The following is a 21,963-nucleotide window of genomic DNA, read 5'->3' on the forward strand; positions in this document are numbered from 1 at the left end:
AGTCATTGAGCTCATCTACAAAATGGTTGCCCCCTGGGTTGCTGTTGCTTGTGAACAAAGGAAGATCTTAGCCACCTTTGAAATTTATATCAACATGTAACTGAGTCGCTGTACCGGTTACACTGAATTCAAATGAAATACACCCTTCAAATTAAATAACAGTCTTCTTTACGTTGGAGTTTTGGTTATCATGGGATGCTTCCACACTGGGCATTTAATGTGGAATTACCACACTTCATTCATTTACAGTGGGCCCACTGTGTTTGCAAGGGGTCCGCTTGCAAAGGCAAACACTGGGTCTGCCTAGGACCCTCGTACCTACGGGACCACCTCTCCTGGTATGCCCCACAGAGGACCTTACGGTCTTCAAATAAAAACATCTTGGAGATTCCGGGCCACAGGGCGGTTAGGCTGGCCTCAACCAGAGCCAGGGCTTTTTCGGCCATGGCCCCGATCTGGTGGAACACTCTGCCACAAGAGGCTAGGGCCCCGTGGGACTTGACATCTTTCCGCAGGGCCTGCAAGACAGAGCTGTTCCGCCTGGCCTTTGGCCAGGGCACAGTTTGACCCCCTCTCTCCTTCTGTTATCCTCATAGAACTCTAACACAATGGTTGCCATTAATTTGATTCTGAATTGATTTTAGAATTAATTTACTGTGTGATTTTATGTACAGTGGTACCTCAGGTTAGATATGCTTCAGGTTACATACACTTCAGGTTACAGACTCTGCTAACCCAGAAATAGCACATCAGGTTAAGAACTTTGCTTCAGGATGAGAACAGAAATCGTGCCGCAGCAGCGGGAGGCCCAATTAGCTAAAGTAGTGCTTCAGGTTAAGAACAGTTTCAGGTTAAGAACAGACCTCCAGAACGAATTAAATACTTAACCTGAGGTACCACTGTACATTGTGCTATTTTTACTTGTTGTTAGCTGCTCTGAGCCCTGCTTAGGGCGGGATACAAATAAATTATTATTATTATTATTATTATTATTAGTTTTTGTTGTTGTTGTTGTTGTTCATCTGAAGTTGTATTTACCTAATTTTAAGACCTGCTAAGGAACAGGTGATTATGTCCTTATATATAAAGCCACAGAATTCAAAGAAGGTGTACTTTCTTTTTCCCATGACTGTAAATAAATGGGGCACGGAGGGCAGTGGGTTCCCCCAGTTCTCCATTTATTTATTTCCCCCACCTCACTCATGTAAGGTTGCAGGTGTCAATCCCCTAAGTAAAGTGAGAGCAAGTTGCAGGCTTACTGTGCTTGTTATGGGACGCTGGGGCATCCAATGGTCAGCATCCTGTATTTTCCTTAGGATTCATCCCCAGAAGATTGGGTGCACTATCCACAGGTATAGATGCCCTTAAGGGTGGTATTCAGTGCAAGGATTTCCACTGAGTGAGAGGGTGTTCCCTTGTACATGGATAAATAATTATGCTAATGGAATGAGAGACTTGGTGCTACATTGGATTCCACCTTAAAGCGTTGCTCTATTTTGTTTAAACGTCAGGGTTTTGACTCTGGCAGTGACGTATCAAAAAGGTGGTATCAGTTTGGTACACCTTCACTCTAACCTTTGTTATGAGCAGCATTTCAAAGCCTTAATTAGTGCTAAATTGCTTTTCTAGTGATTCCCCACCCCCGAAACTTTTTCCGAATTGCAGTTAGGGATTTATTTCTTTTTAAATGAGTGGCTGTATTGGGGAAAGTTGCTCATTGGTTGAATCCGTAGCTAGCACCAAGTGAGCTAAATGGACCAGTGGGGTCACCAAGTATGAGCACATTTCTGTGTTCCTTTCATATTTAATTTTTGTCTTTTCTTTCTTTCTTTTTTGCCGAATAATTTTTTATCAGTTTTCCAATATTAACCCAAATTTGCATATACCACTGCCGAATTTTTGTCATTTCTATTGTGTGTAGCAATAGAAAATATTTTTGTACTATACTTAATAAATACCTTTCCTACTGTCTTGTGTTTCTTAGTGGACAGTTTGCAGTAGTAAGGAAATGTCGAGAGAAGAGCACTGGGGCACAGTATGCTGCAAAATTCATCAAGAAACGGAGAACAAAATCCAGCCGCCGAGGAGTGACTCGAGAAGACATTGAACGAGAAGTAAACATATTGAAGGAAATCCAGCATCCTAATGTGATTACTCTGCACGATGTTTATGAAAGTAAAATGGATGTAATTCTTATTCTTGAACTGTAAGTAGTTTCGAAATTGCTTTTTAGGGGATGGGGCAGTTTCTGAAAATCAGAGATGTATGTTTTTGGAAATGCATCTTTCTGGCAATTTGTGCTAGAAAAAACCGTGGTACGGATCTTAATAAAAAAACCTGCAACTTTTTGAGAGAAGCTAGTGAATGGAGCTGGGAAAAGGGCAGGAAAGTACTTCTGTGAAATGTTATTGAAGTAACAATTATAACCCTGCAGATTAAAGGTGGTAGTTCTGGGTGGTAGAATTGTGAAAAAGAATTGTGTTGTGTGTGTGTGCACAGAGGTGAGTTAGAAAATTTATTTTGTTTTATAGCAGATCAGTGATTTGAGAGTTGAACAGTGAGAAAACAAGAGAATCAAACTGAGTGGTGAAGTGGAAATCCCTGTCATTTTTACCTACATGTGGCAGTTAGGTTTCTCTGCCCCCAGTTTCCAGTTTCTTGCATTTTGCTTGTTGGTGGAGCAATAGAAGCACTCTGTTGCTCCATCAATACGTGGTCAGAGGGAGCAGATGGGAGAAGGAGGAGTCAGAAGCTGAAGAGGCAACAGAGTTTAGTGAGCAGGAAGAGGCTGGGGCAGAGAGCCTTCCAGACTCAGTGGCAGGAGAGGAGAGGGGACAGAGATGAAGCAGGCTGCTGTAAAATCAAGGGGTCTCTGCTTCCTGCTGCGGCCATCTCCCTTCCTCTCTGGTCTCCCAGGACACACAGAGAAATGAAGAAGGCAGAGCAAAGGGAGACAAAGTGAAGGAGCCTTAGGCTGCTGGGGAAGGCACACAGGGAGGAGCCTAAGAGAGTGGTGGGAAAGCAGGGACCTTTAGTCCTTGCAAGTATGATTACTAGGCCTACACTGATTTGGTTTCTTTTATTTTATTTTTTATTGCTGATTTACTCCTGGCACTGGCTCCTGACAGAAACGAAGCACTGTTAAGTAAATATCTCAGATGCATGAAAAAGGAACTCATTTGGTTTGGGGAGTCGGGCTGGAAACTTGAACCATCCATTTTTCAAACTTACTCATTTAAAAATACAATTTTCAATAAAGGTTAACTGTCGGACATCTGGTCTGTTATTGCTGAATATTTCCCTAGAATTTATTCCTTCTTGTTAGTTAACGCTGCTTAGCTGACTTAGTTAGTTAGTTAGTTAGTTAGTTAGTTAGTTAGTTAGTTAGTTAACACTGCTAGTTAACTAGTTAATGCTGCTGAGCCCCATGGGGGCAGGGATTTCATCTAGTGTTCAGTATACATAGGATGAATCTGAAAAGGATACACATTTAACATGAGAGTGCACGCAGTGCTGAGAGGGCAGAGGAAGCTGGTTTCGGTGTGGCTTTTGTGACTGGCTGCTCCTGAGAGCCAGAGAGGAGGAGCTGCTGGCCATTGAAGCCATGCTGCACTGGGGTCCATGCTTGGCCCCCTCCTGATGAAGCAACATCTTGTACATGATGTCACAAACACGTGACACAAGCTGAACCCCCTCAATCTTGGACTAGCCGGCACCTATGCCAACTTTATCACTCTTTGCTTTTCTATCTCATCAAGCAAGAAAAAAGCTATTAACTAAACGTTCAGGCCTCATTTTTCACCATGAATGATCAGTGAAAAAGGATAGGTTCCCCAATAGCAAAACCAATCAGGCTAATCTCTGTTTTGTTCTGATTTACTCTCCATTTCCAATGTAGGCCATTTTAATTTTGTTAAACGCACTGGGCTTTAAAATGCTCCTTGGGACAATAACTATTTAGCTGGTGCCTTAATTATTTAATCAGTTCATTAATAAAGGCATGTAAGTACAATGATACTGGCTCATTAAGGAATGATGATGCTGGTTTTTGAAGCTAATCTGTTTCAAGGTTACTGTTTAAAATCTATAATTATATCTTATGGGATGTAGCATTTAATCCCAAAGCTTGGGAAAGGCTTGTTTGCTTCTTTTGAAAAATAATTATTTTCTAGTGTTGTGTGATATATTTTTCCTCCCAGAGGATGGAAGTGTTGACTGCAAGCATCTTTTTTTTTACTGTTAAACACAGTGCTTGATCTTCTTGAAGACTCTCAGTTAAACCTTGCACTAGAACCTATAGCAACTCCACATGTATGTTTTCTGTTGATTCCATTTGTAAACTCCTTATGCATGCATAAAAATATAATTACCTCTTGTGATCCAGAGAAGGAGTACTGTAGATACAGCTTTCTTGTGTGTTAAATACTGAGGGGTTTTATTGGGCTTGCAGCTGTTTTGCTCTGGTTATATAGGTCTCAGAAAAACCAACTCTGCCATGGCTTCTTGTTGCTTCTACCTCCAATACAGTAATCAGAGTGCTGGTCTTGGTTGCTGGTGCTTCTTCCATACAAGAGATTAACCAACATGTCAGAAAAAAGCAATTCTCAAAGAACTTGTTTCTGGAAAATGTTTTATGTTAAGGATGAAACTAGAACAAAAATGAAATGTTAGGTTGCTGAAATGTTGGTTCTATAGTTGTTTATCCTTACAGCATATGCCAGTGACTAATAGTGTCTGCTGTTTGCTTAGTGTGATCTTTGTGTTATTTTATGCTTTGGGAAGCAGTCGGTATAAACTTTCAGGTACGAATCAGAGAAATTGCATTGGAAAGGTTACTTTTCTGCTGCTGAATGAGAAAGCTGCAGGGTTCATACATGATCCGAATTTAATGTAATTATATGCTATGTTCGTTAGAAGTATTTAGAGTCTGTGGGTGGCACTCACTATAATGTTCTGCTAATCAGAGTTCAAGAGCATGCAGTTCTTTAAGGAGCTATGCAGAATTTACTCAGTAATCCCTATTAGAGAACCAGAAGGAAAATAATCAATTAGACTTGCCCTCAGCTGTTGTCATAAATATGCTGCAAATAAAATCTCCTGTGTGGAAAAAATATGGCGGCTAATGTAGGGGACAAGTTATTGCTTCAAAGGACAAGTTAATCATCAACTAATTAGCACCATTTTGTTGTGCTGCATTTCTTTTCAGAAATATTTATAGCAGATGTTCAAGAAGTGAACTTCTGAAAACAGAATTTTAAACATTCCACTGGCTTCATCTGGGTGAAATGGAGATTATTCACCTTTTAATTTCATAATTTGCTTTTTAGTTCCATTAAGGTGAATAAACTGCTCAAGCTTAACTTGATGCATGCTGTGGCATTATAATGAATCACAAAGCAGCAGTGCACTGAAATGTGGGATGTGTTAGCAGTTACCCTGCTTAGGTAAACCTCTTAGATGTAGGCTTTTTTTTCATGCTTCTAGCCTATTTGATGAAATGCCTGCCCATTTACAATGGTTTCACCTTTCCTGCATTTCACATTGAGAAGCAAAGGTTGTTTCCTGCCCATGGCTACTGCTACTTTTTTTCTTCCTCCTCTCTTCATTTCTTCAATATTACTCCAATCCCCTCTAATCCAACCATAGGTTATGCCCATTACTGTCTGGCTTTAATTGTCTCTATTAAGTTGTTTTTCTGTAGTACCGGTATATACAGTCTTTATTGTTCGCATCTATCTGTCTCAAGAGACTATGAAGTGCGCCTCTGGGGGTGAAGGCAAACTGTTGGAGAATCACAGCGCCTGCTGTGATTGTGGAGACCGGTAACAACGCCTGCCTCCCATGTTGTTTTTGCTGCTTTAGCAGCACTGAAGTGACCTCTCCGGGGTGCAAGCCTGGGCAATATGTATGGAGGTCCTGGGTGGCCCCACACTTAGCTTCACTGTTGTGGTCAAAAGGGAAGCAGAACAGTACATTTGATACTAGCTTGGCTGCAGAAACGAGTTGCTGAAATGAGGTGTATGAGACACCATCCAATCGTCTTTGGGCTCCCACTCTGGATTTGTGTGGCGTTTACTCCTTAGCAGATACAGATTTTTTTCCTCCAGATTTGCTGCCAAAGCCCTTCTCATGAATGAGTATAGCTGCAAGGCAGCAGAGGTTTAGGATCAGAGCTTTCCTTTTCCTAGATGGGCTACCTTCCCAGGTTGACAAGGCGCATTTGCCCCTCAGTTCCCTCTACAACATGTGCCTTCTTGACCGTTGGACCCACTGTTGGTCTTGACTGCTCAATCTGCCACAGCCTTTCTTCGCATGCAGGGGAAGTCCCATAGACTACCCTCTCCAGGTTTAGCTGACCAGTCAAAGCCATTTCCTTGTGTGTGGCCACTGTTGCATGCGCACTGCTTCTAGCAGCCACAGGTGCAGGGTATACATTATACACTTAACATAAATAGCAACCTTTATACAGTGCAGCTATTCATAATAGGTGTACGATGTAGAGATTCAAAGGTAATGTATCTTGGACAAAGCAAACTTCTGCAGTAGAAAATGAAAGTAGCGTGGGCTATTGTCATGCTAGCAAACTTTAAAATGAAGTTATATTCTGTAAAAGTAGGGATGGGGGACCTGTGGTTCTCCAGGTGTTATTGGACTGCAACTCCCATCAGCCCCAGCCAGTATGACCAGTGCTCAGGAATGGTGAAAGCTGTAGTCCATCAACACCTGGAAGCCACAGATTTGTGAAAGGATATTCAGTGAATGGCCCTAACGAGTGGGATATTTGGATTCTTGAGCTATTCAAAGTTGAGTGGAGGGCAGAGAACTGAATTGAGTATTATGATATGGATTGACATTTGGAGTATTTTTAATCTTGGTCTGCAACCCTTTACTCTCCTTGTGTCTTCTGTCCAGTTTTAGACTAAGCTCTTCTGGGTATGAGTGTGTCTCTCTAGCTGCTTAAAAATGATGCAGCTGCATAAGCAATAAGAATTAATGCTCTGCGACTGATGGTCACTCAGGACTAGTTCAGATTGCTAGGGAAAGCAACACTCTGTACATCCTTGGGACACCCATATGCATGCCTGCCTTTCACATGAAATTTTCATATTCCCCTGTTGTTGTTGTTGTTGTTGTTGTTGTTTAGTCGTTTAGTCGTGTCCGACTCTTCGTGACCCCATGGACCAGAGCACGCCATATTCCCCTACATACATGCAAATGTATGATCACAGCTATGCTATAAAGTAGAATTGATTGCACACAAAGGGCACATTGCATTTATTCATATATATTAGCTGCCTCATAAACTAATTTCTCTTGCCAACGTACAGTACATCAAATACTGTAAGCAAGTTTATAAACACAACAAAAATACAATACAGTGGACCCTCTGGATACGGATTTAATTCGTTCCGGGGGTCCATATGCACCCTGAAAAATCCATAACCAGAGGCGCTGCTTCTGCGCACGCGTGGCACACAGAGTGCTTCTGCGCATGCGTGAGCGGCAAAACCCGGAAAAATACTTCTGGGTTTGCTGCTTTCACAGCCTGAAGATTATGTATCCAGAGAGGTATGTAACTCGAGGGTCCACTGTAAATATGTCAGCCACGATCACAAAACATTTTTAACATAAAAAGTGGGGAGAAAACACCTCAGCCAGCCATAGGACAGTGATTGCGTGTGGGTTGTATCTCTTCATCTCTACATCTCTTCATATGAACAAGAAATCATTATGGAATTCACTGCCTCATATAGTGAAAGATAAGGCCATTGTTGAGATTTTTGTGCCAGGTATGCTAGTGGTTTCTTGCAGGGAAGATGGAGTGTGGGACAAACAGCAGAGGAGGCTGTTGCCTTCACAACCTGTTATGGGACTTTCCAGATACATCTCACCAACCCCTGGTGGACTTAAAGGCACTTTGTCTATGGGCTGTTCTAATGCCTGCACAACACCCCAGTGGTGAGATGAAGGTACCCCTGATTACCCCTGACAGTACTACAATTGGTTTAGAGCTTTAAAGTAAATAGAAATACGGGCTTGGCTGTTTCATACATACTTTGGTAGCTTCCAGATTGGCTTGCATACTATGTTCTGTATAAGGCTACTTTTGGAAGGCTGGAATAGTTCAGCTTGTTCGGAATGATGCAGCGACACTGTTATCTGGGTCTGATCACCGAGCACATATTGTGCCTCTTGAAGCTTGACTGCCTACAAGTTAGTTTGCAGGCACAATAAAGAGTAATGGTGTTAATTTTTAAAGCCACAGACAGCCTAAAACCAGGTTCCTTGAGGGAAGAGACTGATTTCCATTCAGACCTTTCCAATTTATATACGCTTATAGGTAAGGTCTTTTCCATCTCTGTGTTGTGGATCTCCACAAGGAAAACCATCTAGTTGGCCTCTTCTCCCTTGTCTTCTAAAGATTGGTTAAGGCATAAAAAGAGTTTCTTCTTTTTATGGGTTAGTTGTTGCTTTGAGAGCACTTGGTGAATGGGAAGGAGATATATAAATAAGTAATAAATATGATAAAGACAGTGGTAAGAGGCAAGGATGTTTTCATCAATGTTTCATTTTAAAATCCGCCTTTGCCGCTTAATATTTGTTTCTAATAATGGATATGCTGAGACAAAGAAGCAACATTTGGAACAAAAAAACCAAGAACATTGCTCTGTTGTTTTCAGAGAGTGTTGCGATTCAGTTTTGTATAGAACGAAAGGATGGGATGGTGAGCCAGTAAACTGTGATTGTCAGCTGCTATTCATCATCACAGAAAGTGATGGATGGAAAAAGGACTATGTGTGTACACATTCATTTGTAAGAGTTTCTTGACAGATTTCACAATCAAAATATTTGAGAAATTTTTAAATGTAGTCTTTATGCAGGCAAAGGGTACACAGAAATATTTAAAATAAAGTTTGCTGCCACACTGAAAATTATAACCAAAGTATGGAAATAGTTGGGAGATGGCAGGAGTCAACGTTTATAGAGTTATGGGGAAACAATGTGTGACTTTTCTGTGTTCTGCTTTAAAATCAATAGTTGCTTATAATATTGCCATTTCTCTCCTGCCACCGGAGACTTCCTAATACTCCCACTTCCTGTCATCCAAAACAATGTATGAACCTCATTGATTTTCATAAATTAAAGTACAACCTAGGATAATAAAGCCAGAAAAATAGTTCAGTATACCAGAACAATTCTTCAGAGGCAATCGTCAATTTTCTAGGTGCCTAGAATTTTCAAGCATGCATTGTTACATGGCAGACTGAAATAAACATTTGAATTGTAATTTAAAAAACAAAAACAAACGTGTTCAGAAACTGTGCAGGAAGCTTTTAAGAATGGATTGCCTTTCTTAATATGGCTGTACAAAGTCCTTAAGCTGAAAAAAAAAATCAATAGGCTAAAGTCAATAACTGCTGCTCCTATTCTCACAGTGTTGCAGGAGGAGAGCTCTTTGATTTTTTAGCGGAAAAGGAATCTCTGTCTGAAGAGGAGGCCACGGAATTTCTCAAGCAAATCCTCAATGGTGTTTACTATCTGCACTCTCTGCAAATTGCACACTTTGATCTCAAGGTATGTTGGATAGATTTTAAGTTTGGGGAATAGTGCCTAAAGCAACGCTTAGAACTTGGATAGCATAATAAAAATCCCCATTATTTATGTGAAAGGTAGCTATTGAAAAGAGTATCATGGTAGTGGCGGAGCATGCCCTGGGGCCTCTGCACTATTTCCTAAAATATTTTGTGCCCCTACCTACTAGTCTACTCATTTTGCCCGCCTGAAAGAACCTGTGCAGTCTCAGTGCCAAACCAGACCTAATGATTAATGAATGTGAGTAATTATTAATTGAAGGAAGACTCTGGTTTTGAACTGGATGTGGAAAATGAATTGAGGAGAACTTAATTAAAGACTTGCTGATTTAGGGTAGATGTGGGGGGGCTCAAATTAATTGAAGAATTTATTTTACTTAGGGTCATTTGGATGAGAAATAAATTAGCTTGCTGCTGTGATGTTTATTTCCAAACTTGCATTTGTATCTACAAATTAGCATGTGCAAATGTGTGTTTTTATGGGTCTTCCTCAATTATTTTAAGTACTTAGGAATACTCCTGATTTTGTAAAGAACAAATGTGAATCTTGCAGCTGTTCTGTGCTGGACCCACCATTATATTATAATGTTTGGATATAATTAATCATCATCTGGGAACCCTGTGTCAGGTCAGGATTCAGTGTGAGGAACCAATGTGTTTTCACAGCCCTGGGCCATTTCCGTTGAGTGTGGTGCTTAGAGCATATGAGTTTTACTTGTCAGGAAGAGATTATTTTTCCAAATTGTTCCTGTGTTTTGCAACTGCTCACACGCAACCAATCTTTTTTTCTTCAAAGCCTGAGAACATAATGCTGCTGGATAGAAATGTACCAAAGCCTCGTATCAAGATCATTGACTTCGGCTTAGCACATAAAATAGACTTTAGTAATGAGTTTAAGAACATTTTTGGGACGCCTGAATTTGTTGGTGAGTGTTGTACTTCCCTGTTTAGCTGTTGTGGTGTGTTTGCATGACAGTGCTGAAGTGGACTGGTTCATATAGCCAAAGCAGAACTGACCTCCATTTTCCACATGAGCTGGAAACTTCAGTCTACTCAGTCTCTCGCCAGTACTGTCTGTGCTGAGAACAGGGGCAGTGGACAGGCAAGCAACAACCTGTCCAGATTGCACGGCAAAAGAATTTACCTAGGACGATACTGTAGTGTGTACTTCTCCCAGTTTCTCATTTGCCATGCAAATAAAGGAACATCCATTACAAGTTCGCACACATTTTCCCAGCCCTCCTGTCCCCATATGCCCATCTTAGAAATTTGTGACAGATGGATGGCCTGACTTCAGAACAGAAAATAAGAAACAGTTCTACCCAATAGCAAATGCCTGGTAACCTGGAGCTCATTCCTGGTGCCAGGTGGGAGACCTTTTATTTATTTAAAAATATTTATAACCTGCTTACTCATCAAAAGAAATATCAAGAGAGGTTTACAGGAATCTGCTGATGACACCCAGCTGTGTTTCTCTTTTATATCTGACCCAGGTGTTGGCATGGTATCAGCTGGTATCTGGAATCAGTAATGGGCTGGATGAGAGCTAACAAATAGAAGCTCAGTCCAGATAAAGACGGTGGTGATGATGAATGATTTATCAGTCCAGGGAAGTGGTATTCAGCCTATTCTGGATGGGGTTGAGCTTCATGAGAAGCAGGTCTCCATTCTCTGAGTTCTGCTTGTCCCTGCTTTGCTGCAGGATACTCAGGTGGCCTATGTTTCTTGTACCCGTTCTCCAAAAACATCCAGGTTTGGTGTCATGTGTTAGACATGGGGCAGCTCTGGAAGAACATCCAGAAATTACAGCTAGTTTAGAGCATGGTAGCAAGATTGAGTCAGCACCACAAGTATACTTCAGTGGTATGGAGAACTTCACTAGCTGCTAGTTCATTGTTGAGTTCAATTCAGGGTGCTGGTTTTGGCCTTTAAAAACCTAAATGGCTTGGAATCTGGGTAACTGGGAGACTCTTTTCTACCAGATGACCATCAACTAAAATCTTGGTTCCTTTGGCTTTTGAGGTTGGAAGGGTGGCTACCAGGGAGAGGTCCATTTCAGTGGTGGTGCCCAAATTATGGAATACTCTCTCTCTAGGTATGTTCACCTTGCATGTTTATTGCAGCTTCCCAGGAGAAGTCCTAAGCTTTTAATGACATCTGATCAGCATTTATGGTATCCTGGCACCCATTTTAAATGGATAATTTGAAACGCTTAAGACATTTTTGTTTAGGCACGCTTATTCAGACATGTAGATCTTGATGTTTTTAATCTTTTTTACCCTTGATTTTAAATATATTTTAATGTTATTGTTTGTAACTGTTTTTATTGGACTTTTAATACAGTTCAGTCGGTAGAGAGTGTGAGACTCTCAAGGTTGTGAGACTGAGCAAAAGATTCCTCCATTGCAGGGGTTGGACTAGAGCATGGGTAGGCAAACTAAGGCCAGGGGTCCGGATCTGGCCCAGTTGCCTTCTAAATGAGTAGAATGTGTCCTTTTATTTAAAATGCATCTCTAGGTTATTTTTGGGGCCTGCCTGGTGTTTTTACATTACTAGAATGTGTGCTTTTATTTAAAATGCATCTCTGGGTTATTTGTGGGGCATAGGAATTCATTCATTTTCCCCAAAAAAATATAGTCCGGCCCCCCACAAGGTCTGAGGGACAGTGAACCGGCCCCCTGCAGAAAAAGTTTGCTCACCCTTGGACCAGAGGATCCTTGTGTTCCCTTCCAACTCTACAATTCTATAATTCTATTATTCTTGTAAACCATTTGGATGTTTTGCTACCATGAGGTGGTATATAAATTTTGTTAAATAAAAATAAATTTGTCCAAAGCTTTTTTTTTAGTATTACTGTCCGGCTGCTGCTGCTCTTTTTTGCTTATTTTTTCTTTAGTTGGTTGTATGCTGGTTTATTGTTTTTATTCTAGTTGTTCTAAAGCACGTGTGGAATATATAGATCTCTTAAAAGAAATTGCTCACATCCATTTTAGAATATGTGAAAAGGGTACAGACTGAGCTACGGGCCAGTTCCTGAGACTGAAGGGGGGAATATAGTAGCCTGATAGGCAGTAGACAAAGGGAAGATAAACAAATACAGAAAAAGTGAGAGATAACCAAATTATAAAAAGAACACAGATGAAAAACATTGTGCCACTAAAGGAGGAAGGAAACAAGACACTTGTGATTGAAAAAGAAAAGTTCAGAGACCAGCAAGTGGTTCATATTAGAAAAAACATACAGGAATTTAAGCAAGGTGGATGAGTGTTAATGCAAAAATAGAAATTCTCTGGAAAGGAAAAGCTGTTGACAAAAGTGCGTAGATTGAATAAAAGGAATAGCTGTTAATTTAATGCATAAAAGAGTGTTCATTTATCTCTTTGCATGTAGCAACATATAAAGCAAAGACGGCGAGAAGGAAAAAATGGATGTTTTATTTTAAGTTCCTTCCAGGCACTAAAAATAGTCCACATGAGGGAGGAAACTGTTGGGAACTAATGCAAGTTTTTAAAATAGACTCTATAATGACTTGGAAAATATGTTGAAATACCAATAACAATGTAGAACATAGGGAAACAAGGCAGAAGGAAGCATTGTATAAATAAACCATAGAAAGCAAAGTTGTTTCCATATCGAAATAAGAAAATGGGGAGAGCATAGATGAAGGGCTGTGATAAAGGGGAAATCTTCAGGTTAACATAAAGCAAAGACATCAGGCATTTGAATAATTGGGGGGTGTTACTGAACAGCAGGAAGAGAAGGAATATTTCCAAAATTAACTCAAGAAAAAAATGTCATGAAGATAATAAACAAAGATAACCACACAAAAACATTGCACACAAGACTAAAGGAGTTAAAGTGACTTATATTCCATAAACTAAACTAGGAACAGTGAGGAAAACATTAAAAACAGACTTCTGGGGCTTATATGTTTCTATATGTTAAGAGAGCAGAACAGGGGACAATAACAAGTGGAAGAGAGGTTAACAGAGAAATAACAGAGAACATGTACATGTTCATCAAGCAGAAATAAAAGAAGAAAATGGTACGGGAGTGGGTGGTAGTGTTTTATATGTTAGGAAAAACATAAGCCTCTTAGAGTGCCAAACACATTATTATTAGGCAGTTTGATATGTACATGTCAGTATTGCTTAGGGCTTTATTTCATATGTGAGCAGTGGTGATCATTACATGTGTTCAGTCTTTACAAGTTCTCTTTAAATGTTGCCCTTCCTCTTGAACACTGTTTCTAGGTAGGTAATATTTACCTGCATTCAAACTAATTTGAATTTGAATATTTGCAAATTTAACACCCTTTCCTTTCTGTATGTGGAAGTCATGATTTTCTGCCTGGACTTTCTATACTGTATGTATATATATATATTAATTCGAAAGGTTTATGTCCTACCTTTCAATATAAAGCTTGTAAGGTGGATAAGATGGTAAAAACAACTTAAAACAATACTTTTAAAATAAAAAAGCAATTTTGTATTTACATGATTGCTTTATAACTAAAATCCCTAACAAAAGCACAGACAAAGTAGCAGTAAAATCGTTAAGTTGTGGGTGAACATATCAGACGACACAGCGATTCTTCAAACAGCTCTTGTTTATTCAGAGGCCAGAACAGAACTGAACTAAAGGGTTCAGTCAGCCTGCTTATATAGAGCTCCAGTACAACGTAAATGTAACAATTTTCTAAAACTATCCAATCACTGAATGTCACTTTCGATCCCTTATTTGCATAACTATCTACAGTATCCCACTGCTGGCCCAGGGTGAGAACTTCAGTACATAACAAAAACAGCAGTGGCAAAAGGAGAGACGGAAATCAGTTTAGTGGAATGACATTGCCTTACTTTGGGGTAGGCATGTGCAGATCGCACAGTAAACTTGATCCAAAGCTCCTCTGACCTTTTCCTCCTCCTGGGAAAATAGCACCCCCTCCAGGATGATTCCACTCTGCATCTAATCACGGAAGGCAGGTCGTTCCCAAATCTGATGCACAGATTCCTATGGAAGCATCCCAAACTAATGCATATAGTTTTATAAGTTAAAAACTTTGACATCTCTCCAGATACAAATTGGGTATGTCGCAATTTTTAGTTCTGGTGAGATGATCCTGTCCCACAGACAAAGGTGATTGATTACATGGGACTGGCGGAGATGACTGGCAGAATCCGTGACCAAGAAAAAGAGACGGTGGAAGAAGATTGGAAGAAATTTAAAGTATACCTTAAAAATTGTTGTAAAATTGATGAGTGCTAAAATGTCAAGGGAAAGGAAAATATAGAATTACAGCTGTAATTGATTAAGTATGAGAAGAAGCTTAAAAAGAAAATAAGTAATTAATTAATTGGTATGAAGAGTTGTTGAAGAAATTTTAAAACAGGGATGCAGAAAAGGGGAGGTAAGGGGAAGTCCGAGAAGTAAGGTTTATGAAAAAGAGGTTTTGAAATTATACATGTTTATATGTTTTTGTTTGTTTATGTGTGTGTGTTGTTTTGTTTTTAATTTGTGTTGGAAAACTAATAAAAAATTATTTAAAAAAAAGAGAGAGATGATCCTGTCCCAGCTGAAGTTTCTGGACAGTCTTCAAAATCAGCCCTGCATAGAATACACAGCAGATGTTTTGGGAACGTGAATACATCTGGCAATAGTATATACATTGAATATGTTGTTTTCAAATACAGGGGATCATAATGAATAAATATCTTACAGAACAGTCTGAATCAGTTTCATAAATAGTTTAAAAGAGGGTGAGGTTGTGATAGAATGAATTGTAAAATAAACGAACGATAAAACGTTTGTGGATCTGCATTTGTGTGAACTAATGCAGCTTGTGAACTAATGTACAGATGATTCCTGTTGGGAAATCTGCTTTTTCCATTTGCTCTTTCTAGACCCTACCCTTGTGGTATGTATACTTCATAGCTGAAAAAAATATATCGTTTCGTGTCAAACTGCGCTGCTATAGACTAAAGCTTCTGCTTTGTCTCTTAGCTCCTGAAATAGTAAATTATGAACCGCTGGGCCTTGAGGCAGATATGTGGTAAGTTCACAATTCTTCTGCACTTGAACGTTTTGTAATTTTTTGTGTCTTTTTGAATAGTGATAGACACCCTTTCTTTTTTCAGGAGTATTGGTGTAATAACATATATTCTGTAAGTATTAACACTCTAAATCACTTTGTTTTACACATTTGGTTATTAAATCAATTCCACAAAGTTATAGTCAAGGTTACTAATCTATCCAGGCCCATGTTTTGGTTAGTTGTACATAATTTTCCAAATATATGCTTCAAACTACTGATTACAAACATAATTTGTTGCTGTCCTTATTTTCAGTGTTACGATTTATTATTATGTTCCTCTATATGGGAACATAATTTTATTTTATTTGAATAGTGTGCGTTTTTTTCGTGCAGTCAGCATAAATGATGAAAAGCGAAAATATGTAAATTCTGAGAGTTGCAGTCACTGTGAGAAGATAGTGGAGGCCTTACTTAAGCTATTGGGATGAGCTTCAGAATCACTTTTAAAACTCAATCCTGGAACCAAACCTTTTGTCCTGGAGTCATACTATATAATTGTGACCGAACTTATTTTTTTTGCAGTCTGAGTGGTGCATCGCCGTTTCTTGGAGAGACAAAACAAGAAACATTAGCCAATGTGTCTGCAGTGAACTATGATTTTGAGGAGGAATTCTTCAGTAACACCAGTGCTTTAGCGAAAGATTTTATAAGAAGACTACTAATCAAGGATCCAAAGTAAGTTTCTTCCAGGATTCATTTTGTGATACCAAGTTCAAGCAAACAGGATTAGTTGGTAGTTAACCTTATCCCTTTCAAAGTGAAGGAGATCTTCCCTGTTTTGTTGATCTAGACTGTCAAGTTTGCTGCCCTTACCACCACCACTTTATACAATTTGCATTTGCTTATTTATTACTGTATTTTTCGCTCTATAAGACTCACCTGACCATAAGACGCACCTAGTTTTTAGAGGAGGAAAACAAGCAAAAAAAAAAAAAATTCTGAATCAAATGTTGTTGAAGAGGCTTTGCCCTGAAGCCAGAACAGCAAGATGGATTGCTGCGCAGCAATCCCTTTTGCTGTTCTGGCTTCAGCGAAAGCAGTGCAGCCTGCATTCGCCCCATAACACACACACTTCCCCTTATTTTTTAGGAGGGAAAAGGTGCGTTTTATAGAGCGAAAAATACGGTAGTTAGTTCTAGCATGTTTTCAGTGCTGTATAAATACGTAGTAGAAGTAACCACATGAAGAATATGTTAGAACCAGTCTAGTGTAATGTTCAGTATCTCCGGCTGGAACCAGGAAAACATAATGTTTAAGTGTCCACTAATCTATGAAACGGACACGGGTGGCGCTGCGGGTTAAACCACAGAGCCTCGGACTTGCTGATCAGAAGGTTGGTGGTTCGAATCCCCACGATGGGGTGAACTCCCATTGCTCAGTCCCTGCTCCTGCCAACCTAGCAGTTCGAAAGCACATCAAAGTGCAAGTAGATAAATAGGTACCGCTCCGACTGGAAGGTAAACGGCGTTTCCGTGCGCTGCTCTGGTTCGCCAGAAGCAGCTTTGTCATGCTGGCCACATGACCCGGAAGCTGTACGCCGGCTCCCTTGGCCTATAGAGCGAAATGAGCGCCGCAACCCCAGAGTCGGTCACGACTGGACCTAATGGTCAGGGGTCCCTTTACCTTTAATCTATGAAACTGACCATGGGCCACTCCCCATTTCTCAGCCTAACCTACCTCACAGAATTATTGTGAGAATAAAAATAGGGGTACGTATATGCCTTTTTGAGGCCTTTGAAGAAAATACAGACCATAAAAATAATAAATGAAATGAAATACTTTTTTTCTCCTTTAAAAGGAAGAGAATGACAATTCAAGACAGCTTGCAGCACCCATGGATTAAGGTTAGTGTGCAATGCATAGATTATTATATTAGTTTTACCTCTTTCTTTTGCCCCTGTAGAAGGCAATATCTTCTTCATTCTTCTTCACTGTGAAGGATATAGCATTTCAAAGTGTTGTTTTAATTTTCTCACAGCCGAAGGATACCCTTCAAGCACTTAGTAGAAAAGCATCTGCCGTGAATATGGAAAAATTCAAAAAGTTCGCAGCACGAAGGAAATGGAAAGTAAGACCTAACAGTTCTTTATAGTAACTCTTGTTCTTTGGAATAAGTACATGTAACAGTGGGTCACATGAAATCATGATGCTTAACTATGCTCTAACATGGAACAAGCAGCATGAGGGTACGCACGGCTCATCCTGGGTTATTGTCCCCAGTACAACTGGGCCAGGAGTAAAGGAGCAAATGGGAATGAATGGTTAAAGATTAAGTGTAGTTTAACATGGCATGTCAACATAGCCAGTATATAGTAACACATGAAAGCTATTGAGAGCTTCATCTGGGCCTTAAATGATTTGGTTTAGTTCAGTCTTGAACTTCTTGTATATTTGTTAGACTTTTATTTTTATTTTTTTATAATATTTTTATCCATTTTCCAATACAAAATTATACAATTCATACATCTTAATTACATCCCATTTCTCTTTTTTGACTTCCCTCAACCTGCCTGAGATTCCTTCATAACTTTACTTCTTCCACATTTCTAACTAATAAGATTCTAACATTTCTTTTCACAGATTATCTGATTATCACTTAATTTTTGCATATACTCTATAAATTTCTTCCAATCTTCTGTAAATCTCTGATCTTGTCGATTTCGGATCCTTCCAGTCAGTCTATCGAGTTCTACATAGTCCATCATTTTCATTCTCCATTCTATATTTGTTAGACTTTTAGAGTGAAATTGGTACAGGGCATTACAGCTGAGCATCATATAGTATTTCCAGTGTATCTTGAGAAATGAAAGAAGAGCAGGAGGAAGTAAGAGCAACAAGGAGTTTCTTGCAAACTGTGAAAAAGAGACATGCAGGATAACTTGGAAGAAAGAGATATGGAAAAGTGTACATAATTATCATCAGGGTATAATAACTGTTAGTAGGGAGAGAGTTAGCAAATAAGTCCAACCAAAGGAAAGAACTCCTTCTTGGAATCAAGATCGGCAGATGCGGCTGTTGATGAATTCAACCCTATAAAAATAGATCCCAAATTTGTCCTAGATCTGGCTCTCACAAGACTTTCTAATTTGATAATAAGGCATTCCAAGGTTATTTGGCCACATCAGTTTTCAGTGGCAGATACTTAATGTCCAGTATGCCTTGTCATATTCACCATATGACAGAAGCCCTCAAAAATTAGATGCCTCTCCAAATGCAGTATTCCACGGTGGCACATTGAACCGTATGCCACATAGTACTAACATGGTAATATTGGTTGTGTTGCTGCTTGGCAACCCTGTTTTATTAATATGCTTATTAGCAATCATTCACTGATAATCAGTGGATCTTTCTTCAGTGGGAAATACAGGCAGTGACCGTTTTAGGTGTGTCTGATATGTGTGTTGCTGCATCATTCCGGACCCAAAAGTGACCTGAAAATGTCACCGAAAGAGGCAGAGACAGAGTGTGGTGTTTGCAGGCTTTTTCAATGGGTGTTCTGATTACATGTGATTTCACACAAGTGCACAATGACCCGGAACGCAATCCCCACACAACTGGGGAGTTGCCTGTAATGGTGCCCTCTAGAACAGGCTTCCTGAACCTCGGCCCTCCAGATGTTTTGAGACTACAATTCCCATCATCCCTGACCACTGGTCCTGCTAGCTAGGGATCATGGGAGATGTAGGCCAAAGACATCTGGAGGGCCGAGGTTGAGGAAACCTGCTCTAGAAGTTGTTGGACTATAATCATCATCCTGGACCACCAGCTGTGTTTTCTGGGGCTGATGGGAATTGAAGTCCAGCAACATCTGGAGGGGGTACCATTGGCTAACTCACCATCAGACGACACTGTTTTATTTTATATTTTGGATGGGCAATTTGTCTATAGGGAATCAGATCTGAGAGGATCGTTCTGCAAGGTAAAGTGGGAAGAAATGGAGAGAGTTGGCGGTTCAATTTGGATACAACAAGGGCAGGGGGAATAAAGGTTTTAGCAGGACTTAACCTGGACTGGAAACAACTGTCAGGGTGTCTGCACTTCCTTCCTGCAAAATTCATGTAGGAGCAAATCTTTTTGCTGCCCTCTGTAGCAATCCTGCTGAACAACTATTGCAGATACATTGTGAGTCTGCAGCCTCTTTCATCTAGAGCAGTGTTTCCCAACCTTGGGTCTCCAGCTGTTTGAGGACTACAATTCCCATCATTCCTGACCACTGGTGTTGCTAGCTAGGGATGATGGGAGTTGTAGTCCAAAAACAGCTGGTGACCCAAGGTTGGGAAACACTGATCTAGAGGACACTATATTTTAGAGCATGACCCCTGGAATGCTCAGGGAAGTATGGAGTGTGTAACCATACTATTATCTTGAGGCACATGGACTATATAAAAATACAGACCTTGGAGACTTAGCTTGATTTCAACTACTAACAGTCAAGCAGTATTGCTTGCGGAACTGAACTCGTATCAGAAATGTTTCCTCTAATGAGTTTTTATGGTTTCACATAAATATTTGTCTCTTCTCTTACTAAAGCAATCAGTGCGTTTAATATCGCTATGCCAAAGATTATCAAGATCCTTTTTGTCCAGAAGTAACATGAGCGTGGCTAGGAGCGATGACACTCTGGTAAGTAAATACTTGGGAGTATGGGGGTTAACATAGAATATAACATCTTCTGAACTGCAGTAATTGGAACTGTAATGTCCCTTGCAGTGTTTCAAAAATGATCCCAAGGAACTGAGCAATAAATACAGACAAAAGACAATATGTGGACAACACCTGTAATCTAATTTAAGATAGATGACTAAATTTTGCTCAGTCAGTTCTGCTTTCCATATTTCTGGACGGAGCTAATTCATTGCAATGCTATTGGAGCACCACTAATGGGTTAAATCTAGAAACAAGCCAGGAGTCTCTCAAGTAGATAGAGGAGAACAGCAGGTATCAAGCAGAAAACTGGGCTGGCATTTTGTCTCCCTTCTTCATACCGGTCACCTTAATTACAGCAGTGGCTTGGCTGGCGGACATTGGGGTACCAAAGTGTAAAAAGATTCTCCCCCTTCCGCTTGTCTGAGCTGCCATCAGTGTGATACAGTTGAGAGGTGTGGCCACCTTATTTGCTTTAGTGTAACCGTGTAGCTGGCCAAGGGATATGAGAAGAGATTCTGCCATTCCCAATAAGATGTCGGCAGGCAGCATGACTATAGATTTGTAGGAAAGCCCAGGACCAGGGGAAAAAGTCTTGTACAACTCCCAAGACCAGCTGTTGCGTTGCACTCAGAAGCCAGATCTGTGAACCCATGCCAGATACATAATTCATGTACATTACTCCACAGGCTATGAACTCCATGTTGAACACCCAGTATGTGTGTCCACAAAAGTGTATCATAAGTTATAGTTTATCGCACAAAATATTGTTTATTTGTTGCATGTATATATCACCTTTTTCTCCAAGGGGCTCAAGTTTTCTGTCCCTTCTCATTTAATCCCCACAACAACCTTGTGAGGTAGGTTAGGCTGGGAGGCAGTGAATCATAGAATCATAGAGTTGGAAGAGACCACAAGGGCCATCGAGTCCAACCCCCTGCCAAGCAGGAAACACCATCAGAGCACTCCTGACATGTGGTTGTCAAGCCTCTGCTTAAAGACCTCCAAAGAAGGAGACTCCACCACACTCCTTGGCAGCAAATTCCACTGTCAAACAGCTTTTACTGCCAGGAAGTTCTTCCTAATGTTTAGGTGGAATCTTCTTTCTTGTAGTTTGGATCCAGCAGTGGCTGGCCCTAGGTCATCCAGTGAACTTCATGGCTGAGTGAGGATTTGAACCCTGGACTCCTCCAGGTCCTTGTCCAACACACTAACCACTAGACCACAGTGGTTCTCAGATAGGGATGTCCAACTAAATGTTACTTAGAATAGACCCATTAAAATTAATAAACATAACTGTTAGACCCATTAATTTCAGTGGGTCTGCTGAGTAAAACATGAGTAACACCCATAGTTTTTGGTTTTAAGGCTAAACCATATTTTAGTGTCCACAATGCAGAAACTGGAAGCATTTGCTTCCTGGTTTTAAACTTGCTTTAGCTTCTCACCATGTCTACACTAAGCAAAAGGGTGGTTACTTTGAACTATGGTTTTTTGAAACAAACCAGGCTCAGATTGTGATATTTGGTCTTGGTTTGCTTTAATAAACCATGGTTGAAACAGCTGTTCTTAATTTAGACATCATAATGTATTGCGTGTTTAGCTTAAACCAGCAACACTTCCTTTTTATGC

General features: G+C 40.1%; 1 protein-coding gene across 1 annotated transcript in view; it reads left to right on the forward strand.

Annotated features, from left to right (window-relative positions):
• DAPK1 (death associated protein kinase 1) overlaps positions 1–21,963 on the forward strand; it is an 81,498-nt gene that overhangs the window by 27,082 nt on the left and 32,453 nt on the right. The window contains exons 3-11 of the mRNA XM_081930386.1: positions 1,985–2,206; positions 9,438–9,576; positions 10,390–10,519; positions 15,597–15,645; positions 15,731–15,757; positions 16,210–16,362; positions 17,486–17,531; positions 17,666–17,755; positions 20,218–20,310. Coding sequence (XP_081786512.1) covers positions 1,985–2,206; positions 9,438–9,576; positions 10,390–10,519; positions 15,597–15,645; positions 15,731–15,757; positions 16,210–16,362; positions 17,486–17,531; positions 17,666–17,755; positions 20,218–20,310 — 949 coding nt within the window. The remainder of the gene's footprint in view (positions 1–1,984; positions 2,207–9,437; positions 9,577–10,389; positions 10,520–15,596; positions 15,646–15,730; positions 15,758–16,209; positions 16,363–17,485; positions 17,532–17,665; positions 17,756–20,217; positions 20,311–21,963) is intronic.

Source organism: Podarcis melisellensis (genome assembly GCF_964234715.1).
Source record: "Podarcis melisellensis genome assembly, chromosome: 11".
NCBI classification, from domain to species: Eukaryota; Metazoa; Chordata; class Lepidosauria; order Squamata; family Lacertidae; genus Podarcis; species Podarcis melisellensis.